We start from the raw sequence: 21,304 nt of genomic DNA, 5'->3' as shown, positions 1-21,304 counted from the left end.
TATCACGGGTGACATGGCTGGTATGTGTGTCCTCACAACCAGTCCTGCAGAATGTCTATTCCTGCCTGTCTAAATAACTCTTCCATGCCATTTCCATCTCTCTTTCTTCCTTCTCCCCCTTTTTCTGCATCTTTATCTTACCCCTCTCCCCTCCCTTTGCACACTCCCCCCATCCTCTCTCTCTCCCTCCCTCTCTCCTCTCCTCATCCTCTCTCTCCATCTTCCTCCCTTTCGCCTCCCCTACTCCCTATCGATCCATCCAAAGTCATGAGTCACAGAGCGAAATCATCTCCCTGATGGATGGGTGTCAGAAATCAATCCAAAGAACTTTAGGAAAGAACGACAGACTGAAAGAAGAGCATCTCAAAAGAGACAAAACCCTTTGTCTTATCTCAGTGCTGTAATCATGGATTCCATCTTCTGTCTCATCCACTCCCTCCCTCCCTCTTCCTCTCCTCCTTTTCTATTGACAGACAGGCTGAGGCTCCACTGGGTGAAAAGGAAGAGAGGAAGACAGGGCAAAAGGGAAAGAGAGACCAAGACGCAGAGATACACTGACAGAGAAACAGAGAGAAAGCCACAGTGTTCCCTAACTCTGTAAAGGTAAGGGCAGCAGAGGAGACATACAAGAGGCAGTGTGTTTAGGAGAGCCCAGGGCATTTGGGCTGCGTTACCCCTTTAGCCCTCTAGTGGGTGCCCTCGCCCATATCAGGCCTGAAGGGACATGGCCATCTGAAAGACTCTTCTCTCTACCACCTTCCACCACTCCCTCTATCAGTCTCTTTTTTTCAACAACGTAACTCTAATCAACTCTCGTTGCCATGGAGAAGACATACTCCCTCACAGCCCACTATGATGAGTTCCAGGAGGTCAAGTATGGTGGTCGCTATAGCAGCGGCACCCTTAGCAATGGCATGAGCCTGCACTTGGGCGGGAGCCTAGACCGAAATATTGGGCGTGGCCGGGGCAAAGGGGGCGGGGCCAGTGATCGGTGTCGGGACCTGAGTGGCATCAACAGAGGACAGGGACTTCCTCGTTGGAGCCGCAGGGAGATCTGCCTGCTCTCTGCTCTGGTGTTTGCTGTGGGGATGTGTGTCATCCTGGGCAGCATGCTGGCACTCAAATACATCTCCCTGGACTTCCAGCAAGAGGCGCACTGCAGACAGGACTGCCAGAAGAAACGCTCGTTAGTCCGCGCCGCACGCTTCATCCAGGCCAACATCGACCCCACCATCCAGCCCTGCCAGGATTTCTACAGCTTTGCCTGTGGCGGCTGGCTACAGCGCCATGGCATCCCAGAGGACAAGCTGAGCTATGGCATCATCACCGCCATCGGAGAGCACAACGAGGAGAAGCTACAACGTCTCCTGCTGGAGCCAGTGCACCGGCACACCGTGGACTCGGCGGAACGCAAGGTGAAAGAGTTCTACCGCTCCTGTGTGAACATCCAGGAGATTGACAAGCTGGGGTCGGGACCCATGACGGAGGTGATTGACAGCTGTGGCGGGTGGGACCTGGTTGGAGTGCCCTCTGGTGGTGCGGGGTGGGAGAGCAGTACTGCACCAGCCAGACCAGACTTTAACGAGTTGCTCTATAGGACCCAGGGGGTGTACAGCACTGCGGTCTTCTTCTCTCTGACTGTCAACGTGGACGATAAGAACTCCTCACGCAACGCTATCAGGGTAAGAGTGTCTCTGTCAGAGTGTCTCTCTGCGTGTGTGAGCACCTTACTGTTTACCATCTGACTGATATACCATCTGTTTACTTACATGTCTGTGTTAATTACACATGTCCATATGTGTTCCCTTGACTGTGATCGTATGTGTGTATTTGTAGATTGATCAGGAGGGGCTCACACTTCCTGAGAGGACTCTGTACCTGGGGCAGGATGAGGACAGTGTGAAGGTAAAGGATTACCCCCTCCCTCTTTCTATCCACCACTCCATCTCTCCATCTGTTCATTTATCGACCAATTCCTTTCTTCTCCATCCATCCACCTGTTTGTTCCTGTCATCTCTGTTCCCTTTGTTATCCTGTCTACTCTGCCACATGTCACACTGCTGTCCATTGACCATTAATGATGATGTCATGGACAGATCCTGGCGGCTTACAAGGCCCTGATGGAGCGTCTGCTAAGCATGCTGGGGGCTCACAATGCCACTCAGAAGTCCAAAGAGATCCTACAGCTGGAAACACTCCTAGCCAACGTAAGTGTGTGTGTGTGTGTGTGTGTATTTGTGTGTGTGCATGTCTATATGTGTGTGTGTGTGTGTGCATGTCTATATGCGTGTGTGTTCAGTTGTAATGTTTTTCCCCCTCTGTTTCAGATTACTGTGTCTGAGTATGATGAACAGAGGAAGGACATCAACACTATGTACAACCGCATCACCCTGAGACAACTACAGCGCATCGCTCCTAGTGTGAGTACCACACACACACACACACACACACACACACACACACACACACACACACACACACACACACACACACACACACACACACACACACACACATCTGTGTTGTGTGTGTGGGCAGAAGTGTGATGGATTAAGAGCTGATCTCCAGCAGAGCATTGTGAAGTGTGTGAAGTGTGTGTGTAAGGCGGGGGGCCATTCTAGGCCCCGTGAACCTCTCATACCCACGCCTCCGTGGCTCAGCGAAGCTGTCCGCCTTCCGGGGATAGAAGGAAAGCAACGGGGGGCTACGGAAGGAAGGAGAAAGAGGGTAGAGGAAGGGAGAGGACGGGATAAATAGGGGTCGACGGGGGTCTTCAGAAGGAGGACGGGGGGGGACTGATGTGGGGCATATGGGATGAATCTGGGGAAAAGAGGGACTGGGGGGGGTAGAGAAAGAGGGAGGAGAGGGGGGGGGGAGCCGTAAGGTGACTTGGACAGCAGCAGGAAACTGATGGAGAATTCAGAGCTGCTCCATCACTTCTGATTGGAGAAGAAGGGAGGGGAGTGAATGGGGGAATGGACATGGACAGAGAGAGAGATGAATGAAGTGAGCTTCACTAGCATCACTGATAAAACGAGAGAAAGAAACATGAGAGAAAAAGAAAGAAAGAATGAATGAAATGCGAAAGAGATTACTAAAGAGGTGCAAATGGAGAGTGAGAGAGATTATTTTCCTGCTGTAGCAAACTGGTTTAAATTAAGATCCTATCAGAACACATTCAGACAGACAGACATGGTCAAATAGGGGGATGTCAATTACGTTCATACTGATTTATCTCTCTCCCTCTTTCACTCTCTCTTTTCTGCTACCCCACTATTGCTTGTTAATAATAGTAGGAGATTATGAGACAATTTGGGATTACAGGGATGCTGTATGGTCAGTAGTTAAAGAGGAACTTTGTGTTGTGGATGACCTAAATTATGAGCAGGGTTTCTTTTATGGCTTTACCTTCTTGTTATCCTCTATATAACTTTGACATTGTGGAGGCAGCATTTGCACTTTCCTTACTGGTAGAATAAAGGTTTGTTAGAATCCCCCTTTCATCAGAGCAGGGTGACAACAATCCTGTTTTCTTATCTTGTGTTGTGGAAATTCCCCACCGGGGACCATCTCCATCTCTTCATTCAAAGACTCAATCATGGACACTCTTACTGACAGTTGTTGCTGCTTTGCGTGATGTATTGTTGTCTCTAACTTTTTGCCCTTTGTGTTGTTGTCTGTGCCAAATAATGTTTGTACCATGTTTTGTGCTGTCATGTGTTGCTACTGTACCATGTTGTTGTCATGTTGTGTTGCTACCATGGTGCATTTTCATGTGTTGCTGCCATGCTATGTTGTTGCCTTCGGTCTCTCTTTATGTAGTGTTGTGGTGTTTCTCTTGTTGTGATGTGTGTTTTGTTCTATATTTAAAATTTTAATCCCAGCCCCCATCCCCGCAGGAGGCCTTTTGCCTTTTGGTAGGCTGTCGTTGTAAATAAGAATTTATTACTAACTGACTTGCCGTGTTAAATAAAGGTTAAATAAAAAATTCAATACAATTATTTTTTATCAGCAAGCTGGAGAGGTTCCAACAAACTTAATGAAACCAAGTAGTACACGTCGGTCAGGAGATCCGCCGGGGCAGTCCTGTTAGTTCTGTTATATACTGCTTACACAGACAAATTATATTTGCATAATTTACATGATTCATTATTCATAATTAATTCATCATTAACGTTTGGTTCCTGCATGTAGCCAACCAATACCTCACAAGGCTTCTTATTTCCAAACTGAGACCTTGAAACTGAGACACCCTTTTTGGTCCTCAAAGCAATGTTCTGGGCTTACTGCCAAATTGCTTATACTGATAGTGAGGATTCCTTGCAGACACAATCAATCGGTCACTTGCATGAACACAATTGAATTGGTTATTAGAAAAGCACAAACAAAATTCTCTCACACTTGTTAAAACCTAAAACCTCTCCTCTCCTCTCCCTCCACTCCTCTCCCTTCCTCTCCTCTCCTCTTCCCCTTCCTCTCCTCTCCTCTTCCCGCCCTCTCCCCCTTCCTCTGCTCTCCTCTTCCTCTCCTCTCCCCCTTCCTCTCCTCTCCCTGCCCTCTCCTCTTCCTCTCCCCCTTCCTCTCCTCTCCCCCTTCCTCTCCTCTCCTCTTCCTGCTCTCTCCTCTTCCTCTCCCCCTTCCTCTCCTCTTCCTGCCCTCTCCCCCTTCCTCTCCTCTCCTCTTCCTGTCCTCTCCTCTCCCCCTTCCTCTCCTCTTCCTGCCCTCTTCCTCTCCTCTCCTCTTTCTGCCCTCTCCTCTTCAGCTGCATTGGAAACGTTTGTTGGACAGAATTTTCCATGATAACTTCTCTGAGGATGAAGAGATCGTGGTGTTGGCTACTGACTACATGGAGAAAGTCTCCGAGATCATCAAGACCACCTCCAAAAGGTGAGAAAGGGAGGGTGGGAGGAGGAGGAGAGGGAGGGAGGGGGAGGAGAAGGGTGGATGAGAGGAAGGAGGAGGAGGAGGGTGGATGAGAGGAGGGAGGATGGTGGATGGGGGGAGGGTGGATGAGAGGAGGGTGAATGAGAGGAGGGAGGAGGGTGAATGAGAGGAGGGAGGAGAGGAGGGAGGAGGGTGAATGAGAGGAGGGAGGAGGGTGAATGAGAGGAGGGAGGAGGGTGAATGAGAGGAGGGTGAATGAGAGGAGGGTGGATGAGAGGAGGGAGGAGGGTGGATGAGAGGAGGGAGGAGGGTGAATGAGAGGAGGGAGGAGGGTGAATGAGAGGAGGGAGGAGGGTGAATGAGAGGAGGGAGGAGGGTGAATGAGAGGAGGGAGGAGGGTGAATGAGAGGAGGGAGGAGGGTGAATGAGAGGAGGGAGGAGGGTGAATGAGAGGAGGGAGGAGGGTGAATGGGAGGAGGTTGGATGAGAGGAGGGAGGAGGGTGAAAGAGAGGACAAGGGTGAATGAGAGGAGGAGGGAGGAGGGTGAATGAGAGGAGGGAGGAGGGTGAATGAGAGGAGGGAGGAGGGTGGATGAGAGGAGGGAGGAGGGTGGATGAGAGGAGGGTGGATGAGAGGAGGAAGGAGGGTGAATGAGAGGAGGGAGGAGAGGAGGGAGGAGGGTGAAAGAGAGGACAAGGGTGAATGAGAGGAGGAGGGAGGAGGGTGAATGAGAGGAGGGAGGAGGGTGAATGAGAGGAGGGAGGAGGGTGGATGAGAGGAGGGAGGAGGGTGGATGAGAGGAGGGTGGATGAGAGGAGGAAGGAGGGTGAATGAGAGGAGGGAGGAGAGGAGGGAGGAGGGTGAATGAGAGGAGGGAGGAGGGTGAATGAGAGGAGGGAGGAGGGTGAATGAGAGGAGGGAGGAGGGTGGATGAGAGGAAGGAGGAGGGTGAATGAGAGGAGGGTGAATGAGAGGAGGGAGGAGGGTGGATGAGAGGAGGGAGGAGGGTGGATGAGAGGAGGGAGGAGGGTGGATGAGAGGAGGGAGGAGGGTGAATGAGAGGAGGGAGGAGGGTGAATGAGAGGAGGGAGGAGGGTGAATGAGAGGAGGGAGGAGGGTGAATGAGAGGAGGGAGGAGGTTGGATGAGAGGAGGGAGGAGGGTGAAAGAGAGGACAAGGGTGAATGAGAGGAGGAGGGAGGAGGGTGAATGAGAGGAGGGAGGAGGGTGAATGAGAGGAGGGAGGAGGGTGGATGAGAGGAGGGAGGAGGGTGGATGAGAGGAGGGAGGAGGGTGGATGAGAGGAGGGAGGAGGGTGGATGAGAGGAGGGAGGAGGGTGAATGAAAGGAGGGAGGAGGGTGGATGAGAGACAGAGGAATAATGTAAAGGTTAGAGAGTTGAATGAAAAATCCAGATGCTTGAGTTTAGTATGTGTAAGCATTTTTGTAAGAGTTGCTAAATTCATTTGTGTGGGCTGTTTCTATACATTGTGTCATATTGAAGTGTCATAGTGTGTATACATTTGTTTTTGAGTGTATCACTGGTGGGTGAACTCTACTGTGGATGATTAGTATCGATCTGGACCCCCTACCTCGACACACACATAGTGTTGTGCTGTCAAAGACAGCTGTTGACAGACTCCAGAGGTGGCTGTGGAGGCTAGTGGGAGTCAGGGTGCCTGTTTCTGACAGCTCTCCAATACTAACTGGTGTTATACTCTACAGTTCACACCTGTCTGTCTGCCAGTCTGTAGCTGACTGGCTCTCAGTTCATATAATTACAATTCATTTCAATTGATGTCTGTCTGTTTAGCTTTTTTCTCTTCTTTTTCAATACTCTACACCTCAACTCCCTCCCTCCCTCCCTCCCTCCCTCATCCTTCATACCCCTTCCCTTTCTCTCTCTCCCTCCCTCCCTCCCTCCCTCCCTCCCTCCCTCCCTCCCTCCCTCCCTCCCTCCCTCATCCTTCATACCCCTTCCCTCCCTCCCTCCCTCCCTCCCTCCCCTCCCTACCCCTTCCCTCCCTCCCTCCCTCCCTCCCTATCCTTCATACCCCTTCCCTTTCTCTCTCCCTCCAGCTCTCCCGCTCTTATCTCCTTTTCTCCTTCTTTCTGATATATCAGTTCTTGAGTGAGATGTTCTTTGAAATGAGAAAAGAGACACACAATGGGGTGAGTGCTCTCATAAAATGGCATGTTATCTAATATCAGATAATGTAATAATAATCTTATCATAATGCTCTTTGCTATAATCACCCTTATTATCATCGCCATGGTGACAACCAGCATTACAGCCAATCCCCTGGAGGCTCCGGAGATTTTCTGTGTCTTCTTTTGTTGTTTTTCCCTTCTTTTCTCTACTTCTCTTTCTTTCACCATCTCTCTCTCCCTCCTGGTGATTTCAGTAATAAACACCTCTTTTCATGTTCCCTCCTCTCTCTGTTTTCTCCTTCTCCTGCTTCCCTCTTTTTACTGTCTGTTCTTTTTCAATCTGTCCTCTCTCTCTCTTTTTCCAGTCTCGCTCCTCCACTCTGTTTTTCCCTCCGTTGCTGCATCTCTCTTCCCTCGTCATCTTTCCTACGGTCTCTCTTGCTGCTTCTCTCTCATCGCTATCTCATTTATCTATCATTTATCTTTCATACCTCTCTCTATCATCCTGTGGCTGTTCTCAGTTCTCTCTCTCCCTTTCCTCTGTTCTCTTTTTCCCTACCTCTCTCTCTCTCCCCTGTTCTCTCTGTTTCTCTGTCTCTCTGAATCACTCCTGCTGAGTCCATTATCTGTGTTTAATCAAAGGTTAGGGTCGCTGTTTCCGCTCTCCCTCCCTCCCTCCCTCACACACACACAACACACACACACCACTGGGTGTGGCAGACTCTGTTCCTACCGCCACCCACTGTGCACCACTTGTTCATTTGCACAACTGACGTGAAATGCCCCTGTGCTTCTCAGTATGGGATCTCACCCCCCCCCCCCCCCCAACCCCCACAACACACACACACAACCGAACATTCACACCTACATGAGAGCAATCCCATCGATATAAACACACACACACACACACACGCACACACACACACACACACACACACACACACACACACACACACACACACACACACAGACACACACACAGACAGAGGGACACATACACCTATTTGGGACACAAACAGTCCCATTTGGGCCCAACAGGGGGTGAGGCAGTGACAGAGGGGTTTGACAAAGGCCAACCATATGTCTGCCTGCTTTATGGAGCAGCAGAGCTGAGGCCCTGGGAGGTCAATAATGCAGCCCAGAAACAGGCCTTCATCTGGACTCTAAACACGCTGGGGTGGGGCCTCCCCATGGGTTACTGCCACTAACACACCACCACAAACTGCCTGGAGAGAGTGGGCGGACAGACACACACATGTATAAAGTCAGAACATCTGCTGTCTCAGCCACAGCCTGTCACCAAGGGAGTACCCCAAGGCTCCATCCTAGGCCCCATGCTCTTCTCAATTTACATCAACAACATAGCTCAGGCAGTAGGAAGCTCTCACATCCATTTATATGCAGGTGATACAGTCTTATACTCAGCTGGCCACTCCCCAGATTTTGTGTTAAACGCTCTACAACAAAGCTTTCTTAGTGTCCAACAAGCTTTCTCTACCTCTGAGGGTTTAGAGCTTGAGGTAGTTACCTCATACAAGTACTTGGGAGTATGGCTAGACGGTACACTGTCCTTCTCTCAGAACATATCAAAGCTGCAGGCTAAAGTTAAATCTAGACTTGGTTTCCTCTATCGTAATCGGTCCTCTTTCACCCCAGCTGCCAAACTAACCCTGATTCAGATGACCATCCTACCCATGCTAGATTATGGAGATGTAATTTATAGATTGGCAGGTAAGGGTGCTCTCGGGCGGCTAGATGTTCTTTACCATTCGGCCATCAGATTTGCCACCAATGCTCCTTATAGGACACATCACTGCACTCTATACTCCTCTGTAAACTGGTAATCTCTGTATACCTGTTGCAAGACCCCCTGGTTAATGCTTATTTAAAAAACCCTCTTAGGCCTCACTCCCCTCTATCTGTGATATTTACTGCAGCCCTCATCCTCCACATACAACACCCGTTCGGCCAGTCACATTCTGTTAAAGGTCCACAAAGCACACACATCCCTGGGTGAAGAGATGACTCCGGATGCTGGCCTTCTAGGCAGAGTTACAAAGAAAAAGCCATATCTCAGACTGGCCAATAAAAATAAAAGATGGGCAAAAAGAATGCAGACACTGGACAGAGGACCGGAGTCGCCTCTTCACTGTTGACGTTGCGACTGGTGTTTTGCGGGTACTATTTAATGAAGCTGCCAGTTGAGGACTTGTGAGGCGTCTGTTTCTCAAACTAGACACACTAATGTACTTGTCCTCTTGCTCAGTTGTGCACCGGGGCCTCACACTCATCTTTATATTCTGGGTAGGGCCAGTTTGCGCTGTTCTGTGAAGGGAGTAGTACACAGCGTTGTACGGTATCTTCAGTTTCTTGGCAATTTCTCGCATGGAATAGCCTTAATTTCTCAGAACAAAAATAGACTGATGAGTTTCAGAAGAAAGTTTTTTGTTTCTGGCCATTTCGAGCCTGTAATCGAACCCACAAATTCTAATCTCCAGATACTCAACTAGTCTAAAGAAGGCCAGTTTTCAGCTGTGCTAACATAATTGCAAAAGGGTTTTGTAATGATCAATTAGCCTTTTAAAATCATAAACTTGGATCAGCTAACACAACGTGCCATTGGAACACAGGAGTGATGGTTTCTGATAATGGGCCTCTGTACGCCTATGTAGATATTCCATAAAAAAATCAGCCACTTCCAGCTACCATAGTCATTCACAACATTAACAATGTCTACAATGTCAGATTTCCAAGATGGCGTAGCAGTGCAGACGTGTTTTGTTCGTCCTCTCGTGTACTTTTGTATTTTTTGTCTTTTTTGTGTATATTTCAATTTATTTTCAATCTCTTCTCCATTTTAGTTCAATTATACTTTCAGGTAACCTGCCTCACCCAATGTGATGCGGAACAGCTATTATTTTAAATTTTTAGACCTTATAGCAAGAAACACCTAGCCATCAGAAGCTAATTAGCTACAAGCTATTTAGTCATTGTTAGCCACTGCTAGCGGCCAATACCTTCTGCACAGATACCAGACCCTTTTTTTTGCCTGGATAATGCTCGCCAGCCTACCAGTAACAGACTGTCTCTCCACTACAACACCGGATTCCTGCCGTAATCCCTGGACCATTACTCCTGATCTTCACAGCTAGCTAGCACCCACCGAGTTACCCAGTACCGAAGTTATCCCTGAGGCCCACCTCCCGACCTACTCAGTTGTTCACCCGGACTCCACTCAAACACGGCTAGAACACACTACTCCACCGGATCCTTGCCGTAAGCTCTGGACCTTGGCACCGGATCACCGCTGCTACCGAGTGGCTATAGTGGCCAATGCCCCTGCCCCGAAGCTAGCACCAGTTAGCCGTAAGCCAGGCGCATCTCCCGGCTAGAAAACTAAATTACTACAACTACAATACCTCTTTCGCCATCTGGCTTGGATCCTTAGTCGACACGGAGCACCGCCACACCACAACGACTGGTCTGCCGACGAATACTCCATCCGCTGTGCCTTCAACCGGTCTCCGTCGGACATCGGAGCAGACGCTTCTACTAGCCCCGGGTTACTAACTTTAAACGCTGTGTCTCCCGCGTGCTAGCGTAGTAACAACTACCCCGCGGCTTCCCTGTTCCATCTATTGCTGTTCACTGGACCCTATGATCACTTGGCTACATAGCTGATGCCTGCTGGACTGTCCATTAATCACGGTACTCCATTCTGTTTATTTTTTTGTTTATCTGTCGACCCCAGCCACGAACTCAGGCCCTGTGTGTAGTTAACTGACCCTCTCTGCCCATTCATCGCTATTTTACCTGTTGTTGTTTAAGCTGATTAGCTGTTGTTGTCTCACCCGTTGTTGTTTTAGCTATCTCTCCAAATAAACACCTGTGATTACTTTATGCCTCGCTGTATGTCTCTCTCATATGTCAATATGCCTTGTATACTGTAGTTTAGGTTAGTTTACAATGGAGCCCCTAGTTCCACTCATTATACCTTTGATACCTCCTTTGTCCCACCTCCCACACATGCGGTGACCTTACCCATTACAACCAGCTTATCCAGAGATACAACCTCTCTTATCATCACTCAGTGCCTGGGCTAACCTCTGCTGTACCCGCACCCCACCATACCCATCTGCACATTATGCCCTGAATCTATTCTACCACATTATGCCCTGAATCTATTGTCCCCAACGCTCTAGGCGGCCAGTTTTGATAGCCTTTAGCCGTACCCTCATCCTACTCCTCCTCTGTTCCTCGAGTGATGTGGAGGTAAACCAAGGCCCTGCGTGTCCCCAGGCACCCTCGTTTGTTGACTTCTGTGATCGAAAAAGCCTTGGTTTCATGCATGTCAACATCAGAAGCCTCCTCCCTAAGTTTGTTTTACTCACTGCTTTAGCACACTCCACCAACCCTGACGTCCTTGCCGTGTCTGAATCCTGACTTAGGAAGGCCTCCAACAATTCTGAGATTTCCATACCCAACTACAACATTTTCCGTCAAGATAGAACTGCCAAAGGGGGATGGGTTGCAATCTACTGCAGAGAGAGCCTGCAAAGTTCTGTCATGCGTTCCAGGTCTATACCCAAACAGTTTGAACTTCTCATTTTAAAAATGAACCTCTCCAGAAATAAGTCTCTCACTGTTGCCACCTGCTATCGACCTCCCCTCCGCTCCCAGCTGTGCCCTGGACACCATTTGGGAATTGATCGCCCACCCATCTAGCTTCAGAGTTCGTTCTGTTAGGTGACCTAAACTGGGATATGCTTAACACCCTGGCAGTCCTACAATTTAAGCTAGATGCCCTCAATCTCACACAAATCATCAAGGAACCCACCAGGTACAACCCTAAATCCGTAAACATAGGCACCCTCATAGACATTATCCTGACCAACTTGCCCTCCAAATATACCTCTGCTGTTTTCAATCAGGATCTCAGCGATCACTGCCTCATTGGCTGTCTCCGCTATGGGTCCGCGGTCAAAACACTTCTGCGACCAGGCCTTTCTAATCGACCTGGCCAGGGTATTCTGAAAGGATATTGACCTCATTCTGTCAGTCGAGGATGCCTGGTCATTCTTTAAAGGTAATTTCCTCACCATCTTAGATAAGCATGCCCTTGGTTCACTCCAGACCTGACTGCCCTAGACCAGCACAAAAACATCCTGTGGCGGACTGCAATAGCATTGAATAGTCCCCGCGATGTTCAACTGTTCATGGAAGTCAGGAACCAATACACGCAGTCAGTCAGGAAAGCAAAGATTAGCTTTTCCAAGCAGAAATTTGCATCCTGTAGCTCTAACTCCAAAAAGTTTTGGGACACTGTAAAGTCCATGGAGAACAAGAGCACCTCCTCCCAGCTGCCCACTGCACTGAGGCTAGGTAACACAGTCACCACTGATAAATCCATGATAATCAAATTTCTCAACAGCAGGCCATGCCTTCCTCCTGGCTACTCCTACCCCGGCCAACAGCTCCGCCCCCCCACGCAGATACCCGCCCAAGCCTCCCCAGCTTTTCCTTCACCCAAATCCAGACAGCAGATGTTCTGAAAGAGCTGCAAAACCTGAACCCGTACAAATCAGCTGGGCTAGACAATCTGGACACTCTCTTTCTAAAACTATCTGCCGCCATTGTTGCAACCCCTATTACCAGCTTGTTCAACCTCTCTTTCGTATCGTCCGAGATCCCTAAAGATTGGAAAGCTGCCGCGGTCATCCTCCTCTTCAAAGGGGGTGACACCCTAGACCCAAACTGTTACAGACCTATGTCCATCCTGCCCTGCCTATCTAAAGTCTTCGAAAGCCAAGTTAATAAACAGATCACCGACCATTTCAAATCCCACCGTACCTTCTCCGCTGTGCAATCCGGTTTCCGAGCCAGTCACGGGTGCACCTCAGCCACGCTCAAGATACTAAACGATATCATAACCGCCATCGATAAAAGACAGTACTGTCTTCATCGACCTGGCCAAGGCTTTCGACTGTCAATCACTGTATTCTTATCGGCAGACTCTATAGCCTTGGTTTTTCTAATGACTGCCTCGCCTGGTTCACCAACTACTTTGCAGACGGAGTTCAGTGTGTCAAATCGGAGGGCCTGTTGTCCGGACCACTGGCAGTCTCTATGGGGGTACCACAGGGTTCAATTCTCGGGCTGACTCTTTTCTCTGTATATATCAATGATGTCGCTCTTGCTGCGGGCGATTACCTGATCCACTTCTACGCAGACGACACCATTCTGTATACTTCTGGCCCTTCCTTGGACATTGTGCTAACTAACCTCCAAACGAGCTTCAATGCGATAAAACACTCCTTCCGTGGCCTTCAACTGCTCTTAAACGCTAGTAAAACCAAATGCATGCTTTTCAACCGTTCGCTGCCCGCACCCGCCCGCCCGAATAGCATCACTACCCTGGACGGTTCTGACCTAGAATATGTAGACAACTATAAGTACCTAGGTGTCTGGCTAGACTGTAAACTCTCCTTCCAGACTCATATTAAACATCTCCAATCCAAAATCAAATCAAGAATCGGCTTTCTATTTCGCAACAAAGCCTCCTTCACTCATGCCGCCAAACTTACCCTGGTAAAACTGACTATCCTACCGATCCTCGACTTCGGCGATGTCATCTACAAAATACCTTCAAATACTCTACTCAGCAAACTGGATGCAGTCTATCACAGTGCCATCCGTTTTGTTACCAAATCCCCTTAAAACACCCACCGCTGTGACCTGTATGCTCTAGTCGGCTGGCCCTCGCTGCATATTCGTCGCCAGACTTATCTCAGTTCACTGGTCACGATAACAACACCCACCCGTAGCACACGTTCCAGCAGGTATATCTCACTCATCATCCCCAAAGCCAACACCTCGTTTGGCCACCTTTCCTTCCAGTTCTCTGCTGCCAGTGACTGGAACGAATTGCAAAAATCACTGAAGTTGTAGACTTTTATTTCCCTCACCAACTTTAAACATCAACTATCTGAGCAGCTAACCGATCACTGCAGCTGTACATAGTCCATCTGTAAATAGCCCACCCAATCTACCTACCTCATCCCCATACTGTTCTTGCACATCACATCATTTATCACTCCAGTGTTAATCTGCTAAATTGTAATTATTCACTCCTATGGCCTATTTATTGCCTACCTCCTCATGCCTTTTACACACACTGAATATAGACTTTCTTTTTTCTACTGTGTCATTGGCTTGTTTATTGTTTACTCCATGTGTAACTCTGTGTTGTTGTCTGTGTCACACTGCTTTGCTTTATCTTGGCCAAGTCGCAGTTGCAAATGAGAACTTGTTCTCAACTAGCCTACCTGGTTAAATAAAGGTGTTCTCAACTAGCCTACCTGGTTAAATAAAGGTGTTCTCAACTAGCCTACCTGGTTAAATAAAGGTGAAATAAAAATAAATAAATAAAACATTTCTGATCAATTTGATGTTATTTTAATGGACAAAAAATGTTGCTTTTCTTGTGACCCCAATTGACCCCAATCTTTTGAACGGTAGTGTATAAATATTTTGTATTATTATTTTTAAACCCCTGTCCCAGCAGGAAGCCTTTTGCCTTTTAGTAGTCTGTCATTGTAAATAAGAATTTGTTCTTAACTGACTTGCCTAGTTAAATAAAGGTTAAATAAATAAAATAAATAAGTAAAATATACACTCACTCATAGATACACACAAAGTCTGTTCTCACAGTGGGCACTCACTGAGTTTCTGTACCTGCTTATAGGCAAAAGGGTGTCAGTCAGTCTGTTCTCGCAGTGGGCACTCACTGAGCTTCTCTACCTGCTGAGAGGCAAAATGGTGTCAGACAGAGAAAGAAACAAAAACAGAACAGTACGTGTGCCCCTCTTGTGTTCCCCTCCTGTGTCCCCCTCCTGTCATTCAGACAGTCAAGATTTATGTGGAGCTTTGGCCCCTGTGTGTCGTAGTCAGAGGGAGAATAAAAACCACACACACTTTTTACAAGACCTTTGTGTGGGTCTCATCTTTCTGTCACCCTCAATTAATTTCTCTAATTGTTTGCAAACCCTGTGCCGTCCCATCTCTTTCCCCACTTCATCCCACCCAGCCCCCCCGACCCTCTCCCCCCACCCACCCCCCCTCCCTCCTTCTCCCCCACCCACCCTCCCTCCTTCTCCCCCTCCCCCACACACCCTCCCTCCCTCCAGCTCCCCCACCCACCCACCCACCCACCCTCCTTCTCCCCCACCCACCCTCCCTCCTTCTCCCCCACCCACCCTCCCCCTTCACCCCCTCCCCACACACCCTCCCTCCCTCCTTCTCCCCCACCCACCCACCCTCATTCTCCCCCACCCACCCTCACTTCCTCTTTCCCCCCCACCCTCCCTCTGGCAGTGTGTGTAAGGCCCATGTTGCTGGGTTCTATTGACAAGACCCAGACAACTGCATCCAATCCCATTAACCAGATGAGCTGGTGTCCAATGAGGCTGAAACAGTAATGACAACACCAGTGTCTCTTTACAACCTCTCCTCCTCTCCCTCTTATTCCCACCTTCCTCTCTGCTCATCCATCTGTCACTATCACTCACGCTCGTCTCAAGGGGAAGAGTGTGTGTGTGTGTTTAGACTGTGGGTAGGAGCTGTAGGACCATTATTACAGAGGGTAATATCTGCAAGTATTCTGGAGGGACAATGTATTTTATCTTAACAATGAGCATTACAATCCAGTCTTCTAGTGTTTTTTTATTCCCATCCCATGATGATTCAGGGCTATTGTTTTATCATTAGAATACATTTAACTAAAGCCTTTTCATTTCTGTCTAATCTCCCAGGTCTCCTAAAGCTACCTACCACCTCACACAACAACTCCATATGGGATTAGATTTTCACACACATCTACAACAAATGAATAAAACAGGTGTTTTATTCAACAGAGTAAACAAACTCAAACACAAAACCAAGCGAAGCTGCAACAACAACACATTGATCTGTACTGATTATTAGAGGTATAAAAGAACAGACATTGTCTCAGTCTTCCTCTTCCTCCTTTCTCTCTTTCTCTTGAACTTCCCCTCTTCTCAATTAATTTCACTTCAGAAGTGCTTTGTTGGCGAGACACTTGGACTGCTTTGATTTAATATGCAGTGCACGCATCAAAAATAAAAACAGAAAACAACGTGGAACGGAGTCTCGCAGTTGGAGACAGGGCCACTTGTCCTGAGGGCAGAATGGATATGTTCACTCTGTGGGACCCCTCAACTCATTAAGCACAACTTTACATTACTGTGAAGGGAAAATACTGTTTGAATACATGAATGAAATATATTTTTTACTTCTACTCGTCTGAGTCACTCTTGGACCCTTCCTTTATGCCCCCCTTTCTATCCATCTCTCCTCTCTTCCCCCCGCCCATACTCTGTCTCTCTCCTCTAACCTGCTTGTATCTCCTTTCTCTTCATTTTCTATCCATCACTCCTCTCTTCCCCCCGCCCATACTCTGTCTCTCTCCTCTAACCTGCTTGTATCTCCTCTCTTCCCCCCGCCCATACTCTGTCTCTCTCCTCTAACCTGCTTGTATCTCCTTTCTCTTCATTTTCTATCCATCACTCTTCTCTTCCCCCCGCCCATACTCTGTGTCTCTCCTCTAACCTGCTTATATCTCCTCTCTTCCCCCCGCCCATACTCTGTCTCTCTCCTCTAACCTGCTTGTATCTCCTTTCTCTTCATTTTCTATCCATCACTCCTCTCTTCCCCCCGCCCATACTCTGTCTCTCTCCTCTAACCTGCTTGTATCTCCTCTCTTCCCCCCGCCCATACTCTGTCTCTCTCCTCTAACCTGCTTGTCCATCACTCCTCTCTTCCCCCCGCCCATACTCTGTCTCTCTCCTCTAACCTGCTTGTATCTCCTTTCTCTTATTTTCTATCCATCACTCCTCTCTTCCCCCCACCCATACTCTGTCTCTCTCCTCTAACCTGCTTGTATCTCCTTTCTCTTCATTTTCTATCCATCTCTCCTCTCTTCCCCCCGCCCATACTCTGTCTCTCTCCTCTAACCTGCTTGTATCTCCTTTCTCTTCATTTTCTATCCATCACTCCTCTCTTCCCCCCGCCCATACTCTGTGTCTCTCCTCTAACCTGCTTGTATCCATCTCTCCTCTCTTCCCCCCGCCCATACTCTGTCTCTCTCCTCTAACCTGCTTGTATCTCCTTTGTCTTCATTTTCTATCCATCACTCCTCTCTTCCCCCCGCCCATACTCTGTGTCTCTCCTCTAACCTGCTTGTATCTCCTATCTCCTTTGTCTTCATTTTCTATCCATCACTCCTCTCTTCCCCCCGCCCATACTCTGTGTCTCTCCTCTAACCTGCTTGTATCTCCTTTCTCTTCATTTTCTATCCATCACTCCTCTCTTCCCCCCCGCCCATACTCTGTCTCTCTCCTCTAACCTGCTTGTATCTCCTCTCTTCCCCCCGCCCATACTCTGTCTCTCTCCTCTAACCTGCTTGTATCTCCTTTGCTGTACTCCCCCTCTCTCTTTGCCCACCTTTTCTGTCTTTACCCTTCTCCTATATTTTTTGCATTCATCTTTTTCCGGAAGATTCCACATTGAATCTTTGAAGGGGCACTCCTTAATTATACAATAAAGCCTTGTTAAAAACTGAAAAAGTCATCGTTCCCCCCTCCTCTCTCGATCTCTCTTGCCAGGGTTCTCCATAACTACATGCTGTGGCGGATTGTAGCAGCTCTCAGTGAACACCTGTCCACGGCGTTCCGGAGCACCATCCATGAGTTTTCCCGGGAGATTGACGGTACGGAGCGTCAACTGGAGCTGGGGAGGCTGTGTTTCACCCAGGCCAACAAACACTTCGGCATGGCCCTGGGAGCACTCTTCGTCCAACAGCACTTCTCCTCTCACAGCAGGGCCAAGGTGGGGCAGCTTCTCTCTCTGTCTCTCACTCTCTCCTCACAGCAGTGGTGTAAAGTACTTATTAAGTAGTTTACAGCAGTGGTGTAAAGTACTTATTAAGTAGTTTTTGGGGTATCTGCACTTTTTACTTTTTCTATTTTAGACATTTTTTACTTTACTACATTCTTAAGAAAAGAATGTACTTTTTACTCTATACATTTTCCAACACCCAAAAAGTAGTCATTACATTTTGAATGCTTAGCAGGACAGGAAAATAGTCTGATTCACACTTATCAGGAGAACATCCCTGGTCATCCCTACTGCCGCTGATCTGGCAGACTCACTATACACAAATGCTTTGTTTGTAAATTATGAGTGTGTAGCTAGCAATCCATAAAAATAATAATTACATTTAAAAAATAGTGATGCCTGGTTTGCTTAATATAAGGAATTTGAAATGATTTATACTTTGACCTTTATATTATATAATATAAAAGTAAAAAATAAGTATTTAGCAATTACATGTACTTTTGATACTTAAGTACATTTAAAACCAAATTATTTTAGACTTTTACTCAAGTAGTATTTTACTGGGTGACTTTCACTTGAGTCATTTTCTATTAAGGTATCAACTTTCACTCAAGTATGATAAATGGGTACTTTTTCCACCACTGCCTCAAGGCAGGGCCAAGGCAGGGCAGCTTCTGTCTCTGTCCCTCTTTCTTTGTTTCTTTTTGTAATGGTCTGGTGATTCTATATGAAGTAGAACTGAAAATGCCTCTCTCTCCATCCCACCCTAAGCCTTCCATCATCACACCTTATCCCTCTCTATCCTAGTCTGCTTGTATATAGTAGCTTGTTCATTCTAGGGGATGTGGTTTCCAATGGCATTCCTAACCCCTCTGACCCTTATCTTTATTTAAGCTCTTCATCATCTCTCACTCCCCCCTTCCTTTCTCCCCCCTCTTTCCCTCACTTGTGTTCAATGCCAACATAGCCTCAACCCCCAAACCCTAGCCATTGTATGTAGGAATTTCCTTCATATTACAGCTAACCGATCCTTTCAGTTTCAGATCTATGAAAAGTCCCTGGGAATAAGAAGAAGGGTCCATCTGACTTTGGGCTTACCTGATACAGCTATCTCTCTGGCCCATTCCCAATAGAATCCTTAAAAACAACTGACCTCTAACCCCTATTCTCTTCCCTCAGGTACAGGAGCTGGTAGAGGACATAAAGCACTCACTGAACCTCCGGCTGCAAGAGCTGGACTGGATGGATGAGGTGACCAAGGAGGCAGCCAGGGCCAAGGTCAGGATACCACACTATCTCAAATAGGCCTACTGTAGTGCAACGTAGGATGAAAGCAGGGGTTGTCTTATTCTGGATCAGTTTAATACTGGTTTATTAAATCCCTATCTCAGTATGTTGTCTGATACGTTCAGAATGTAAAGTCTTAATCCTTTTAGAGCACTTGCTGAAACAAAAGTGCTCCAGTGTAATCCCATTATAACAGTCTGCTTGATTAGCTGGTCGTGTGTGTGTGTGGTCTATGAAGGATATGTCGGCTCAATATGTGCAAAGTCTCTTTCACTCTCTCGTCCCCTCTTTTCTCTGACCCTTTTCTCCCTTCCCTCTCTCAGCTGCAGCATATGATGGTGATGACAGGCTATCCAGACTTCCTACTCAAACCAGAGCTCATAGACCAGGAGTATGGGGTGAGACCACTTTTACTCACAGACGTACTCTCTCTCTTTCTCTCGCTCTCATTGACTCTCTCCATCTCTGTTATTTGTTCTCCAGTTTGATGTGGATGAAAATACCTATTTCAAAAACATCCTCAACAGTATTAATTTTAACATCAAGATGTCTGTCAAGAAGATCCACAAGCAGGTGGACAAGACCGCGTAAGTGATGCTTTCAACTGCTCCAGATGTTCAGTCTCACAATAACACAACTACACACAGATTCAAAGTTCTATGCACCTCTTGACACACAACCTTACATTTTATGACAAGAGTAATTGAAGTGAAAATTATACAAGTGATGTACCTACAAATTGAAGAAACCATAAGCTCGTCTTTTGTGTAACTGTTTAAAATGTGCTCCTAGGACAGAACTCAAAACTGAGCTTGTCCGAACAAGCTGAAGCCCTCCACCCAGTACTGCCAAATCATGACTTCCTCTATCACAAATATACTCCTTTCATCATTAATCTCTCCCTCTGCAGAGAAAACATGTCCTCATCCCTCCACCCGTCTGCCCATCTCTCCGCTGTCTGTAGGGCCATCCGTCTTTCCAACCAGAACAAGGGCATCTCTGAATTTCAAAGTTATTCATTTGGGAAATGTCCTCAAATCGATGCGCCTGGATTTAAAGATTATGACGAAGAGAATGTTTTCTTATGCAGACAGGAATTATCAATATTGGACTAATTATAGAATATTTTCACCTTAAAAAAAACTCAAACGTTTTGAAACAAATTGCCTGTGACACTTAAGTGTCTTTGTGTCTCTTGTTGTTTGAAGATGTTTAGTGAATGTATGATTAATACATCTCTGATTGACTTTGTTTCCCTCTCAGGTGGCTCCTTCCCCCTCAGGCCCTCAATGCCTACCATCTCCCAAACAAGAACCAAATGGGTGAGTCAGTGTGTGATCCCATAGCACATCAACGCTCTTAGTATATACAAGATAACACACTCCTTCTTCTTCTTTCTGGTCAATCCATGTGATGAGGCACCCACATGCCCTAACACACTTATTCTGCATTCACTTACTTACACCAGCCCCCCACACACACTGTCATCTCCCCTCAGTCTTGGCCTCTAGTGGTGTGTGTATCTGCCTCGAGGATTTACTTCACAGAAAAATCAATGGTGAGTTACAGAGCAGGCAGCAGAGGACAGAGAGGGCCAGACAAACACAGCCATCAGCCACAAGAGCTAATGGTTACCCTACCTCTATCTACTCCTCTTATACTGCATCACTGCCTCCCTACCCCTCTATCTTCTGCTATCACCTCTTTCTTTACTTGTAGTATTTCCCGCTGGAATCCTTCAGCCCACCCTGTACGACCCCGACTTTCCACAGTGAGTACAACTCTGAATATTTTAATCAACTGCTAATTAAGACACTGATTAGTTGTATCAAGTGAGTTAGTTAATGGCCTACTAGACTGGAACGAAAGCCTGCACCCGCTGTACTGTAGCACTCCAGGACAACCCTTCTACAGCATTACCAATGCTTTCCTCCTACATTACCCCTCGTATTCTACCTCCAAACCATTCCGCTTTCTGTTAATGGTCACAGTTATACTGCAACCCTCAACTCTCACAGCACGGTATTATTTATTCACATACTTATTCCATTAGAAGTGATCACCACCA

At 47.4% G+C, this 21,304-nt stretch overlaps 1 protein-coding gene across 1 annotated transcript in view; it reads left to right on the top strand.

Moving 5' to 3' along the window:
• Positions 1-473: 473 nt before the first annotated feature.
• LOC139385916 (endothelin-converting enzyme-like 1) overlaps positions 474-21,304 on the top strand; it is a 24,300-nt gene continuing 3,469 nt past the window's right edge. The window contains exons 1-11 of the mRNA XM_071131208.1: positions 474-1,682; positions 1,837-1,905; positions 2,097-2,207; positions 2,328-2,420; positions 4,763-4,887; positions 17,718-17,940; positions 19,129-19,227; positions 19,560-19,634; positions 19,720-19,823; positions 20,500-20,558; positions 20,956-21,007. Coding sequence (XP_070987309.1) covers positions 822-1,682; positions 1,837-1,905; positions 2,097-2,207; positions 2,328-2,420; positions 4,763-4,887; positions 17,718-17,940; positions 19,129-19,227; positions 19,560-19,634; positions 19,720-19,823; positions 20,500-20,558; positions 20,956-21,007 — 1,871 coding nt within the window. The 5' untranslated portion in view covers positions 474-821. The remainder of the gene's footprint in view (positions 1,683-1,836; positions 1,906-2,096; positions 2,208-2,327; positions 2,421-4,762; positions 4,888-17,717; positions 17,941-19,128; positions 19,228-19,559; positions 19,635-19,719; positions 19,824-20,499; positions 20,559-20,955; positions 21,008-21,304) is intronic.

This window comes from Oncorhynchus clarkii, chromosome 27, assembly GCF_045791955.1.
Source record: "Oncorhynchus clarkii lewisi isolate Uvic-CL-2024 chromosome 27, UVic_Ocla_1.0, whole genome shotgun sequence".
Lineage (NCBI taxonomy): Eukaryota > Metazoa > Chordata > Actinopteri > Salmoniformes > Salmonidae > Oncorhynchus > Oncorhynchus clarkii.
This window is presented reverse-complemented; position numbering and strand designations above follow the sequence as displayed.